This window comes from Arachis hypogaea, chromosome 2 (genome assembly GCF_003086295.3).
Source record: "Arachis hypogaea cultivar Tifrunner chromosome 2, arahy.Tifrunner.gnm2.J5K5, whole genome shotgun sequence".
NCBI lineage: Eukaryota > Viridiplantae > Streptophyta > Magnoliopsida > Fabales > Fabaceae > Arachis > Arachis hypogaea.
In genome coordinates, this window is record NC_092037.1 from 99,905,964 (window position 1) to 99,917,951 (window position 11,988).

Genomic DNA, 11,988 nt, shown 5'->3' on the forward strand with positions numbered 1-11,988 from the left:
ATATCATTGTTTTACTCAAACCTAAACTAATTGAAACCCAAAGAATAACTGAGGTTAATTTTATATGGAAACCAGGCTAGAACCATGGATGGGCATTAGGTACCTGAGACAAAAAGGAAAAAAATCTTAGACTATTGGGTTTATCCGTTTATACGTTAGAGCAAATTTTTTCTGTTTTTTTGGTCCGAAGCGAAGAAATTTTACCCTTTTATCGAATGTTGGAATGTTGAAAGTTAAAACTAATTTTAGGACGAAATAGTTTCATGCTTAGACTTTATTTTACTTCTTTGTACTTGAGAAAAATCCCGAGTTAAAACTACAACTACTTCCATAGGTTTCTTTCTCAAGTGCAAGAAGGAATGATGTTTTAGTTACACTTGCTAGCTTGTTGATCTTGAGACACATGACTAAACACTATCAAAATAAGGCAATGTTTATGGTTCATAAGAATGAAGAACCATATATTATACGAGATTGGATCTTTTCAATTTTTTTTCATTTGAGAGGATAAAATGTGATTTATCATCATACATTTTATAAATAGAATCAAAAAAAATATATTAAAAAATTAAAAATTATACTTTATACGCTCAAATGAAAAAAAAATTGAGAGAACCATCATAAATATAGTGTCTCAATTTCTAGTTACTTGCGGCATACTTGCTATTTTGTTATACTTCACTTGATGAAGATTTAGTGTAGAAGGAGCTGAGAGACTAAAGGGCAAGAATTTGACTCATGATGAGAAGTACACACTTTTAAGTTAATAATTTGGCTTCTATAGAGGAGAGTAATTAACAAAATAACTAGTACCTAATTACATGGATTACAAATAATTACTATCTATATCAACTAATCAATCTCTAGTACAAGCATCTAGCAATTAAACAATTTTTTTCTACTGATTAAAAAATACATATAAATTTTACTGCCAAATTACTAGTATAAAAAAATGTAAATTAAAACAAACTATTCACCGTCTCAAGCAATATTAAACTTGCATTTTACTGCTTAAAAAAGGTAAGAGATAAATCAATGGGTACACTTACTGGTGGGGTCAACTTGTTCAAATTTCCACCACTCGTTTTTCCTTGGACAGAGTACTGAAAAATATCTTAGAAAAAATATTAGAATATCATATGTTTTTCGATCTAGAACATTGCTTCTTGGGGGTAGGTGAAGCCGAGCTCTAATATTAAAAAATCATCAGTGGCATCATTTGTCAAACAAGTACTTGCCCAAAGCTACATCCATATTTCCATACTCCTTTTTGAGAATAACCTAGTTTACTGTAAAATACTTCCTTTTTCCCTTTCTTATTTTCCTCTTATCTTATCACTTGATCTTGTGAAACATGACTGCAGCACTTGTGGGTGGAGCTGTTCTGTCTTCCTTTCTGAATGTTGTTTTTGATGCTGAGCAGAAGCAGATCCAGATCAAGGAGAGAGCTGTGAAGGACTGGCTTGATAGTCTCAAAGATGCTATGTATGTTGCTGATGACTTGTTGGATGAAGTCTTCACCAAAGCTGCCACTCAGAAGGATCCAGGTACCTTCTTCTCTCGTTATCTCAGTTTGCAAGATAGGGAGATAGCAAACAGGATGGAGAAAATCATTGATATGGTAGAGTCTATTGTGAAGCAAAAAGACACTCTTGGTCTCAGAGAAATTCCTAAGGAGAACATGTCATGGAGGATTACAACATCTCTAGTTGATAGATCTAATGTATATGGCAGGGAAGATGACAAGGCGGCCATAGTGAACATTTTGTTGGATGATGATGACACTGGTGATGATGATATATCTGTGATTCCTATTGTGGGCATGGCTGGAATAGGAAAGACTGTTTTGGCCCAATTGGTTTACCATGATGATAGAGTGAAGGAGGATTTTGATTTTAGAGGTTGGGTTTGTGTGTCAGAAGGGTTTGATGTCATGAAGGTCACCAAGAATATACTTGATGCAATTACAAAGAGTCTTTGTAACTTGAAAATTTTGAATTTACTCCTACAAGGTTTACAGGAAAAGTTGTCGGGGCAAAGATTCTTTATCGTCTTGGATGATGTATGGAACGAGGATTATTACGATTTGAACATGCTTCTAAAACCTTTTCAACATGAGGTTAAGGGAAGTAAAATTCTCATAACTACTAGAAGTAAAAAGGTGGCTTCAGTGGTGCAAACTGTTTCACCTCATGAACTAAATTTATTGTCTGATGAAGATTGTTGGTTAGTGTTTTTAAAACATGCAAGTCTTTTCACCGACTCTGTTCAGACTTCAACTTTGGAAAAGGTCGGTAGAAAGATTGTAAAGAAGTGTAACGGATTGTCTTTGGCAACTCAATCTCTTTGAGGTTTATTGCGTGGAAATTCTAATGTCAAAGATTGGAATCATATATTGAAGAGTGAGATATGGGAATTCTTTGATGATAGGATAAATATTGTACCTGCATTAAGAATTAGTTATTACTATCTTCCTTCATGTTTGAAAGAGTGTTTTGTTTATTGTTCGTTCACTTCTTTGTATTCCAAGGACCATGAATTTGACAAAGACTTGTTTGTTGGGAAGGGTGAAGAGAACAAGATTACAGAATTGGGAGCACTTGCAAATCTACACAAATCAAGGATGTTCGATAAGAATGGCATTAACTCTTTAAAGTTGAAGTGGTCATCAGATAAAGATGAAAATATAGCTGATTCCCAAGTTAAAAGAGATATACTAGACGAGTTACAACCTCACAGTAGTTTAAAAGAACTAGAAATTGGTACAAGATTTCCAGATTGGTTGGGACATTCTTCCTACCACAACATCACCACACTAACTCTGCAAGTTCAATGCATTTCCTCGCCTTAGGGAGCTTATCATAAGGAACTGTCCCATGTTGAGAGGAGACTTGCCTAATCATCTACCATCTTCGCAATCACTTAAGATTATCAAATGCAGTCATCTAGAGTTCCTGTCTTCCAAGAGTTCCTACTATGACCTCTTTACACATAGTTGGTGATAATAAAGTGAGAATTGGGGAGCTACCTCCTTTACTGCGTCAACTATCAATTAAAGGAAAGCATCAAGTGGAGTTCGTGATGGAGGCCATTGCGAACATGCAACTGACTTGATGATATCGAATTGCAGAAAATTGGAATTCCAAATTGAAGGCCAACATCACTCCCTGCGGGTACTTAAAATAAGTAACAGCTGTGATTTTGATTTTACTTGCTGCATGAAGAATGTTGAATCATTCAAAGATGCAGAGTGGTCCAAAATCTTCAGGAGGTAATCATTTGAATCTGTCTAAAGTTGTTGCTTTTTATCTATATATATTTACTTCTATGCATAAATTTTCATTCTCTTGCTATTGAAGACAGTTGTTTCTTCTTCAACTTTGGACAGCTAAACTGAGTTTATATGAATTGATGTCCTTCTTTTGTTATATTTTGTTTGTTTTCAGGACAAAGAGATCGAAACAAGTATAATCACAAACTACCTGGTTCTTCAACATGATTCATTCCACATGTTTAGACAAAGCAAGATGTTTATGAGTTTTGACAATGTTATTACTTCAGCGAGTTATATTCCAAACTTATATGCTGATTATTATGAAAATGGAGCAAAGTAGCTTATAAATACTATGGTAGGTTCATATTTATAATACTGTCATGTGAAAATTCATTATTAGTTCATTATGATTCTTGCTCTTTGGCGTTTCTTCCCTTCTTGTTTGTATAGGGACATTGCATTGCAAATAATGGACACTCTCATGGAGAATAATACTCTCATCGTCACTGTGATTGCTTGCTTGCTTCCTTCCTTCCAAAGAAACAATTTAAGAAGCCTATTTTCAAGGCATTGAAGTTTCCAATTGAACAATGATGTAATATAAAATTTTTGTTGACCGAGTTATGTAGTTGAATGCAATCTATCTATTCATTATGTAAAATTGAGTTGGACATGAACCGTAAGAAATAAACTTTGGTCTTTGGTGTATTGTTTCTTTCAGTATGATTCTTGTGTGCAATTGCAATCATGCTCTTTATTTTCAATTTTGCAATTTGCACTACAATACCAGCAGAAAACAAGTAAGGCTTTTTCTAATGATAAACTCAGATATATTGGTCTGTGTTTTTTTTTTTTTTTTGGGTGAGTATATTTGGTCTCTGTTTGAAACCCTTAATCGTTCTCTGAAAAAATTAATCCTTTTCTAAAATAAATGATTTATTATCATTTTAATATTTTACTTTAATTTCCATAATTAAGTATACATTTTTTTAATATATTAATGAACTTGATTCTTATTAGGGGTGGCAAGCGGGGAACCCCGCCCTGGCCCGCCCCGCCTCAGCTAATGAGGCTGTCCTAGAATCCCAGTCTGCCCTGTCTAACTGCGGGCTGGCGGGCTAAGTCTGCCAAAACTTCTCTTTTTTTTTTTTACTATTAACTAATAAATAATATATATAATTTTACAATCATATTAATAAATTTATAATTTCTAAAAACATAAAAAATTATATTTTTTATATTCATAAACATTAAAATCTTTGTAATTATAAATATCTAATAAATATAATTATAAACCAAGTTTTCATCCAAAACATAAGTATAAATATTCTCTCCAAAGCAAAATAAACATAATTTAAAACATAATTATAAATATTGTCTCTAAAGTATCATAAACATAATTCAAACCACTCAATTTTTATCTTCATACTCTTGTAAGTTAAGTTGGGTGAAGTTAGGTTTTGGTAAAAAAATTGTAAAAATACTGTCTTACTAAAAGAACACTAAGCCTGGCGAGGAAGTCCGTCCCGCCCCGCCAAAGCCGCGGTTTAAGCGGTGTATGGGTTAGGCAGGCCTTTACTATTTGCCGGTCCCAATTTTTCAGCCCGGCCCGTCTTTTTTGGCAGGTTACACGGGCCGATCCGGCGGGTTTAGACCCGTTTGCCACCCCTAATTCTTATGTAGTAAACACAGTAAGTTAATTTCTAACCCTACTTACATAAAAGTATTTTATTGTATTCATACATATGTAAAATTTTACTTCTTAATTTCTATGCCTACAATGTTAATTTCTATGATAATCTATAGCCATAAGACTCATTTTTATTTTTTCAAGCTAAAAATTTTTACACTCTTTTTTTTAAAATAAAAATCAATTGAAAAAAAAATGGTTTCCTACAAGCTGGTTGAGCTGATTGACCATAAGTCCATAAGATGATGATTTTTTTTTGTACTTGTTTCCTTCTCTTTTTGGTTATGCTTCCTTTCCTCTTTCGTTTTGGTCATGGTCTGAGTTTATTTTATTTAACCAACCTTACAATAATTAAAGAATACTGGGCCAGTCAACATGGTCTACAATTCTAATTACGGTTCCTTTCCAAGCAAAACCTCTTAGCTTAGGGCTCCTTTGACTGATCCCAAAAATCAGGGTGCTTTCTAAAGTCCACAAAAAAAAAAACCACAAAACACAGAAAAGAAATTAGGGTTCCTTTCTGATCAAGGTATAAATAACGAAATTCCAAAACCCGCCCCAAGTAGGGTTTTCGCTTTCCGAAGTGTGTTCGACTAATCCCTTATACTCTCACAGCATAGAACCCTAAGCGGCACAACACCCTTTCTGCTTCAACAAGTTCGTCTCCGTTTTCTTCTTTCTTCGATCTGCATCTCTTTTCTCTTTCAATCTTTACACTTAGCTAACTATCTTTTCTGTGTTCAATTTTCGTTTGCAGGAATGGCTGACGTAGTCCAAGAGGTTAGCGTTGTTCCAGATCCTACTCAGATCGATGTCAAGCTCTTCAACCGTTGGAGCTTCGATGACGTTCAGGTACTTCTTCTCTCCCCTTCTTCCTTTAATTAAGAATGAAAAACACCAATTGTTTTTCTCACTCTGCGAATTGATGTTTCGTGAGCTAAAATAACAACGAGTTTTAAGTTCAGCGTAGATACTTTTATGGAGCACTCTGTTTCAACTATTAATGAAATAAAAAAAGTTTTAATATAATGCATTTCATTTTATCTATTAAGAGAAAGCTAATTGTGAGTTAAATTAACTAAACCGTGGACCGAAACTGTTAGATCACTAGTTTGTAGCTCAATTGGTAGTTAAAGTGGCTATTTATCCGTGCTTTAACTTGGTTTATCAATTAGAATATTGACAATACATTTTTATATTCGAAGTCAATCTCGAATGTGAATGTGTTATTGGTTATATTGAAATTCTTCGTTGTTTTCTGTTGTTAGGTTACTGATATTTCTCTGGCTGATTATATTGGAGTGGTCCCATCCAAGCATGCAACCTATGTTCCTCACACTGCTGGTAGGTACTCAGTCAAGAGGTTCAGGAAAGCCCAGTGCCCAATTGTTGAGAGGCTTACCAACTCTCTCATGATGCACGGGAGGAACAACGGAAAGAAACTAATGGCTGTGAGGATTATCAAGCATGCTATGGAAATTATTCATTTGCTCACTGACCAGAATCCAATTCAGGTTATCGTTGATGCCGTTATCAACAGGTATGTAGGTGCTGGTGCATGGAATAGGTTTTTCTATTATTGTTACATGTTTGTGGGTTTAAATGGATGCATAGTTAAAAATGATAATATACATAAACGTCAATTTTGATATTGATAAACTTCATGTTGTCTTTGTATTATGTTGGACTTTGGAGAATAGAATGATGAATATGTGTTTCCCTATTGGTTTGATTGCCTGAATGATGGCATTTTGTATTAGCTCTATCTGACTATTCTCCTTGTCTACACCATGCGTTATTGTTTCTTATTGGGAATTGTCAATCAAATGTATCCAATCTTATAAAGCAATTAGTAATTACTTGATTAGGTACTGAATAAAGTCACATTTGCATTGTAAAGAATAGAAATATATGTGCACCATATAAATATATAATAGCCACTATCTGTGCATTAAAATGTAATGAAAAGGAAATATGACTTCCTTGCTTAGCCATCTAGTTTTTATATTTATGTAATATATTGATTTGGTTATCTTGGTCTCAACGTGTCTTAATTTATTTTTACGAAGTGGTTTACTATAAAAAGCTTGAGAATGAAGTGATGATTAGTTGTTTCCCTATTGATTTGATTGCCTGGATGATGGCATCTATGTATTAGCTCTATCTGATCATTCTTCTTTTTAATCTAAATTAGAGTTTGTTGTCTTGTGATGTTATCTACATAATTCAGTATTTTGCAATATGCATTTTACTCTTGTAAGTGGCTGTAGGTAGAAAATGTTAGTACTGATTTTCTGTCATACACCAAATTTCCGATTTATCTAAATGCATATATTTCAATAGTGGTCCCCGTGAGGATGCAACTCGAATTGGTTCTGCTGGAGTTGTGAGGCGACAGGCTGTGGACATTTCACCGCTTCGTCGTGTTAATCAGGCCATCTATCTTCTAACAACAGGCGCTCGGGAAGCTGCTTTTAGAAATATCAAGACAATTGCTGAATGTTTGGCAGATGAGCTCATTAACGCAGCAAAAGGTTCATCCAACAGGTATACATGGCTTTGAACATTTTCTCCAATTTATATTGCTGTGGGTTTGCTGAGAATTATTTGCTCCATTTCAGCTATGCTATCAAGAAAAAGGATGAAATCGAGAGAGTTGCTAAGGCAAATCGTTAAACAGCTAGGGGAAGCAGTCTTGGTGACCAGAGATTTTGTTATTATGTATTTTATTTCACCATAGCTAAGTTAAAGATGTTGTGGTACTTTTGCTGGCTTATAGTATACTGAGCTGTTCGCTTGGCTGGTTCATATGTTATGAAAGATTTTGTTGCTTGGACGTAAATTTGTCATCCAAAACCGTGAGTTTTTTAGCGATAAGGTTTACAATCACTATGTTGATTTCAACGATTCTGTGAAGTTGTTTTCGTCCACAAATGGTTGGTTTGCCACAATTTAAAAGTGACCCATAATCATCACATAATTGGCTGAATCCAGAATTAGAGATATTAACAAATGGGATAAATAATTCTGTTTTTATTTATTGGTTTACATAAAACAATCTATTTACGGGATGTGGTACTGAATTAAAGATCTGAAATTTTACCCTAAAATGAAACGTTAAATGCTATGTATGAATTATCAAATATTACAAGGAATATTAATCATTTTTTGGTTACTACGTAGTTGGATGTACTTAACTACTAGTTGTGTGGAAGTAATAATGTTCAGTCGAGAATCTAATTAATATTAAGAATGTTTTTAGATTTATTTTTCCAAAATCATTCGCCACTTCCTTGTGAAGTTACATCGAATTACAACTTTGCCACTGAGACCAAATGCTGTTGCTCACAGCTCACTTCGCAGTATTCACAAACTTACAATATTCTACTACTCTTCCAAGCGCTCACTCCGCAAATCCATTGCTGAAGAACAAAACTTGCATCTTGCAACTTTTCTTCGTTACTCTCTCTCTCTGAATTCCGAATAAGAAATGGTACTACTCACCCGTCTGAGATCCGCTTTACGTCTTCTTCCTCGTTCTTCCGCGACCTACGCAACCTCTGCCGCTTCTACCTCCAACCTCTCACCGGCGAAGAGGAATCAAAGCGCCAACGTTTATGTCCCGCAGGATTTGTACCGTCGGATCTTCATTGTGACCGATCCAACTCTCCCGGTTGTTACGATTCTCGAGCAGTGGGTTCAGGATGGCCGAACTCTTAGCTACAATGAACTGCTATTCGTTATCAAGCAACTTAGGTCACGCAAAAGATATAAAAACGCCCTCGAGGTATTATCATCATCATCATCATTAATTACTAATTAGTCGTTATTTAATTCATAAAAATATTATTTATTCGAACTTTAGGTTGAATCATGATCTAGCTGCACAATGCGATTCAAATGTTAAAGGTACTATGTTTTTATGGGTTGATTTTTGGGATCTTTGTGAAAATGAACCGTGTTTGCAGGTATCATATTGGATGTCTGAGAAAGGATACTCTGAACCTAGATCTTCAGATTTTAGTTTAAAACTGGACTTGATTGCAAAGGTTAAGGGAATAGAAGAAGCTGAATCCTATTTTGATAGCATTCCGAACTACTTAAGAACTACAGATTGTTACAGCACTCTTCTTAATTGCTATGCTCAAGTTAGAGATGTGGATAAAGCTAAAAGGATCATGCTGCAGATGAGACATTTGGGTTTCGCAGGGTCTACTTTGGCAAGAAATGCTTTGCTTAACCTCTACTATCAAACACAAAACTATGACAAAGTGGAAAATTTGTTGCTTGAAATGAAAGAAGACGGTATTAAATTCGATAGATTTACATTTTCCACCTTGATTAATACATATGCAGCCAAATCTAATATAGAGGGAATAGACAAACTTCTTGCACAGTTAGAAGATGATCCATCGTATTCCGGAAGTGTAGATTGGGGTGTTTATGCTGTGGCTGCCAATTGTTATCGCAAACTCGGGTTTCATGATAAAGCTTTTAACGCTTTAAAGAAATCAGAGGAGTGCGTGGATTACACAATATGGAAAAAGGCCTTTCCTCATCTTATAACTCAATATGCAACAATAGGGAAGAAAGAAGAGGTGATGAGGTTGTGGAATATTTACAAGATGGATGGGAAGCTACTCAAAACAGACTATTCAGCTGTAATAAGTTCATTTCTTAAGTTGGATGACATTGAACTTGCTAAGATTATCTTTGAGGAGTGGGAATCTAGAAACCAGTATTTCAGAAATTTCTTTATGCCGAACAAGATGATAGCAGCTTACAGCAGAAAGGGCAAAATGGAGGAAGCTGAAGCCATTGTTAATAGGACAATCTCGAAGGGAGGAAAGCCAAATGAATGGACTTGGTCAGGGCTCTTGCTTGGATATATTTCACATAGAAATTTTCCGATGGCTGTTCGATGTATGAAAGAGGCAGTTTCTATCTGTGAAGTGGGGCGTAAGTGGAGGCCATTACCGGAATCCTTAGCTGCCATTTTTCAGTACTTGAAATTTAATGGAGATATGGAGGAGGCAGAGGATTTGATAAGGTTACTCAGTAGCAAGAATGTTATCTCCCTTGATGTTCATAACAAGCTGATGAGTTGGATTAAGGATGTGGAATCAAATGTGCCTGCAATTGATGCGCTGGGAGGCTATTCACATAAACAAACAGGTGAAATTTCAGAGCCAGAGGAAGATAGGAACAACCCTGACTTCTGCCTTAGCCATCAATAGAATGTTAAGGGATGACTATCAATTAGGCAAATCATGAATTAGGGTTTACATTTGGTGTACACATCTTTTCAACAATGAAGTTTAGGACCAATTAGTGTAGGTGAATGGTTCACCAAAAAGACTGATTCTGAGTTGGTATGTCTTATATATGACTCTCTTAAATTTTCTAAGATGCTTCATTTCAAAATTGATAGAAAAATAAAAGGATGGGAAATCAGGATTAAGTAATAACTTGTGGTTGAGGAAGTTCGGGTTTGAAATATTTGATGGTTGATTCATGGTAATAGTTTAGTCACCAAAATAGGATACAATATGTTAATAGTTTACCAAAAAAAAAAGGGAATATTTTTAAGTAATTTTTTATGTAAACATATTTTTTTATTTTAACAATTATGTTTAAATATAATAAAATAAAATAATTATTTTATTTATTAGGTTAAAATTTTTTTTTTAAATAAATAATAAACTTTTAAAAAAATGTAAGTTATATTTTGAAAAAAAATATTTTTTTTTACTATTAAAAATTTACTAAACACACCAAATTTCTTTTAACAATTTAAAATCTTTCAAACAGCATATAATTAGTCTTGTTACATCGCCAAATTTTTAAATTAATTTTAATATAAAAGTGAATGGTGTAATACCTCTATAATATAATAGTGTAATATGCTGCTATCATACTAAAATTTACCTGAATTAAAAAACTCGACCAATGATTTCTGTAGTTTGAACCCACTTAAAAAAGTTGTTACTAACTGTTACGGTGGGTAACCGGAGATGAACAGAATAGATGACGTAAGTTGGTCCAATCGTCCGCGGATAGTGAGCTCCGAGATGGTTAGCACGCTAGAGCTTCCTTCCGACTTATACACGTTGATGAATGGGGGGTGGTACCTGCAAAGACACTCCGATGCCTAAGTCAGCAAGGGTGTTAGCAAGTCTAGAGAGTATTGGGCTTAGAGATACCTGAGGGGTGTCAGTGTATTTATAGTGGTGAGTCAATAACCACCGTTGGAGTAGTGCCATATCTTTAGGGTGTTTAACCGCCCCATTATCTTAAGGAGGTTAAGATATGGCTTTATGAAGCGGTTAGAGAGATTTTAGGGGCGGTTACTCATTTGAATGAGTATTTATCTGCCAGCTAATCTCATGTCCGACTTCTTTAGAGTAAGTCGTAGTTGTTACCGACTTCTTATGTGAAGGTCGGTGCTTGGCTAGGCTTAATCTTTCAGACTAGGCCTTTTATTTGAACCTGGGCCTTTGTCATTGGGCCAGGGTATGAACAGTGCCCCTACTTGAGCCCAAAGTCTCTTTAGAGCTTGGGTTCAAGTATTTAACTAGGGTTCGTAGCCGACTTACTTGGAGGAAACATGGGTCTTATAAACCGACGTGATTTTCGCGACCTTTTGTTTCTGACAGTTACGTCAATTCAAGCGTCGTGTCCGTTGGGAAAGCATTTAGGGATTGAGGGCTTTGGTAACGGTGCCATCTCATTAATGACTGCTCCGCTTTTACCATTATGCCCCTTAGTATGTTTATAAATGCTTTCCCTCTCTTTCATTTTTCCGTTTCTGCAATCTTTCAAACTTCTTCTTTCCTTGTTCGCACTGCATTCTTGTGCTCGAAGATTTCTGCTTTTTCCAACCTTCACTTTTCGGATAAAGGTTAGCTTTGCTTCTTTCATGTCATGCCTTATGTTTGCATGCTTTTGTTTTGTGGGTGGATAGGTTGGTCTATAGATTTTGGCTTCGTATCTCTCCTCTTTATGGACCGTGTTTTTTGATTTT

General features: G+C 35.1%; 3 protein-coding genes and 2 non-coding genes across 5 annotated transcripts; all 5 read left to right on the forward strand.

The window, feature by feature from the left end:
• The first annotated feature begins 1,097 nt into the window (after window positions 1–1,097).
• LOC112756723 (putative disease resistance RPP13-like protein 1) lies at window positions 1,098–3,982 on the forward strand. Its single transcript, XM_025805346.3, has 2 exons — window positions 1,098–3,271; window positions 3,447–3,982. Exon 1 carries the CDS (start codon window positions 1,355–1,357, stop codon window positions 2,348–2,350), a length of 996 nt encoding a protein of 331 aa, XP_025661131.1. The 5' UTR covers window positions 1,098–1,354; the 3' UTR covers window positions 2,351–3,271; window positions 3,447–3,982.
• A 187-nt stretch (window positions 3,983–4,169) lies between these two features.
• On the forward strand, window positions 4,170–7,806 carry LOC112756739 (small ribosomal subunit protein uS7). Its single transcript, XM_025805362.3, has 5 exons — window positions 4,170–5,621; window positions 5,722–5,816; window positions 6,233–6,504; window positions 7,308–7,511; window positions 7,586–7,806. The coding sequence occupies exons 2-5, from the start codon at window positions 5,724–5,726 to the stop codon at window positions 7,638–7,640; spliced, it is 624 nt and encodes a 207-aa protein (XP_025661147.1). The 5' UTR covers window positions 4,170–5,621; window positions 5,722–5,723; the 3' UTR covers window positions 7,641–7,806.
• On the forward strand, window positions 6,659–6,740 carry LOC112765213 (small nucleolar RNA Z102/R77). The gene has a single exon (XR_003183561.1). It is a non-coding gene; the product is annotated as a small nucleolar RNA Z102/R77 (small nucleolar RNA).
• Window positions 7,056–7,138, forward strand: LOC112765207 (small nucleolar RNA Z102/R77). Its single transcript, XR_003183559.1, has one exon. It is a non-coding gene; the product is annotated as a small nucleolar RNA Z102/R77 (small nucleolar RNA).
• A 138-nt stretch (window positions 7,807–7,944) lies between the features above and the next one.
• On the forward strand, window positions 7,945–10,371 carry LOC112756731 (pentatricopeptide repeat-containing protein At2g20710, mitochondrial). Its single transcript, XM_025805357.3, has 2 exons — window positions 7,945–8,751; window positions 8,933–10,371. Exons 1-2 carry the CDS (start codon window positions 8,455–8,457, stop codon window positions 10,199–10,201), a joined length of 1,566 nt encoding a protein of 521 aa, XP_025661142.1. The 5' UTR covers window positions 7,945–8,454; the 3' UTR covers window positions 10,202–10,371.
• The last annotated feature ends 1,617 nt before the right edge of the window (window positions 10,372–11,988 follow it).

Excerpts from the sequence above, each read along its gene's own strand:
- LOC112756723 (XM_025805346.3), top strand. The coding sequence starts at position 1,355 with ATGACTGCAGCACTTGTGGGTGGAGCTGTTCTGTCTTCCTTTCTGAAT.
- LOC112756731 (XM_025805357.3), top strand. The coding sequence starts at position 8,455 with ATGGTACTACTCACCCGTCTGAGATCCGCTTTACGTCTTCTTCCTCGT. Across the intron at positions 8,752-8,932 it reads GATATAAAAACGCCCTCGAG|GTATCATATTGGATGTCTGA; the intron begins GTATTATCATCA and ends CCGTGTTTGCAG.
- LOC112756739 (XM_025805362.3), top strand. The coding sequence starts at position 5,724 with ATGGCTGACGTAGTCCAAGAGGTTAGCGTTGTTCCAGATCCTACTCAG. Across the intron at positions 5,817-6,232 it reads GGAGCTTCGATGACGTTCAG|GTTACTGATATTTCTCTGGC; the intron begins GTACTTCTTCTC and ends TTCTGTTGTTAG. Across the intron at positions 6,505-7,307 it reads GTTGATGCCGTTATCAACAG|TGGTCCCCGTGAGGATGCAA; the intron begins GTATGTAGGTGC and ends ATATTTCAATAG.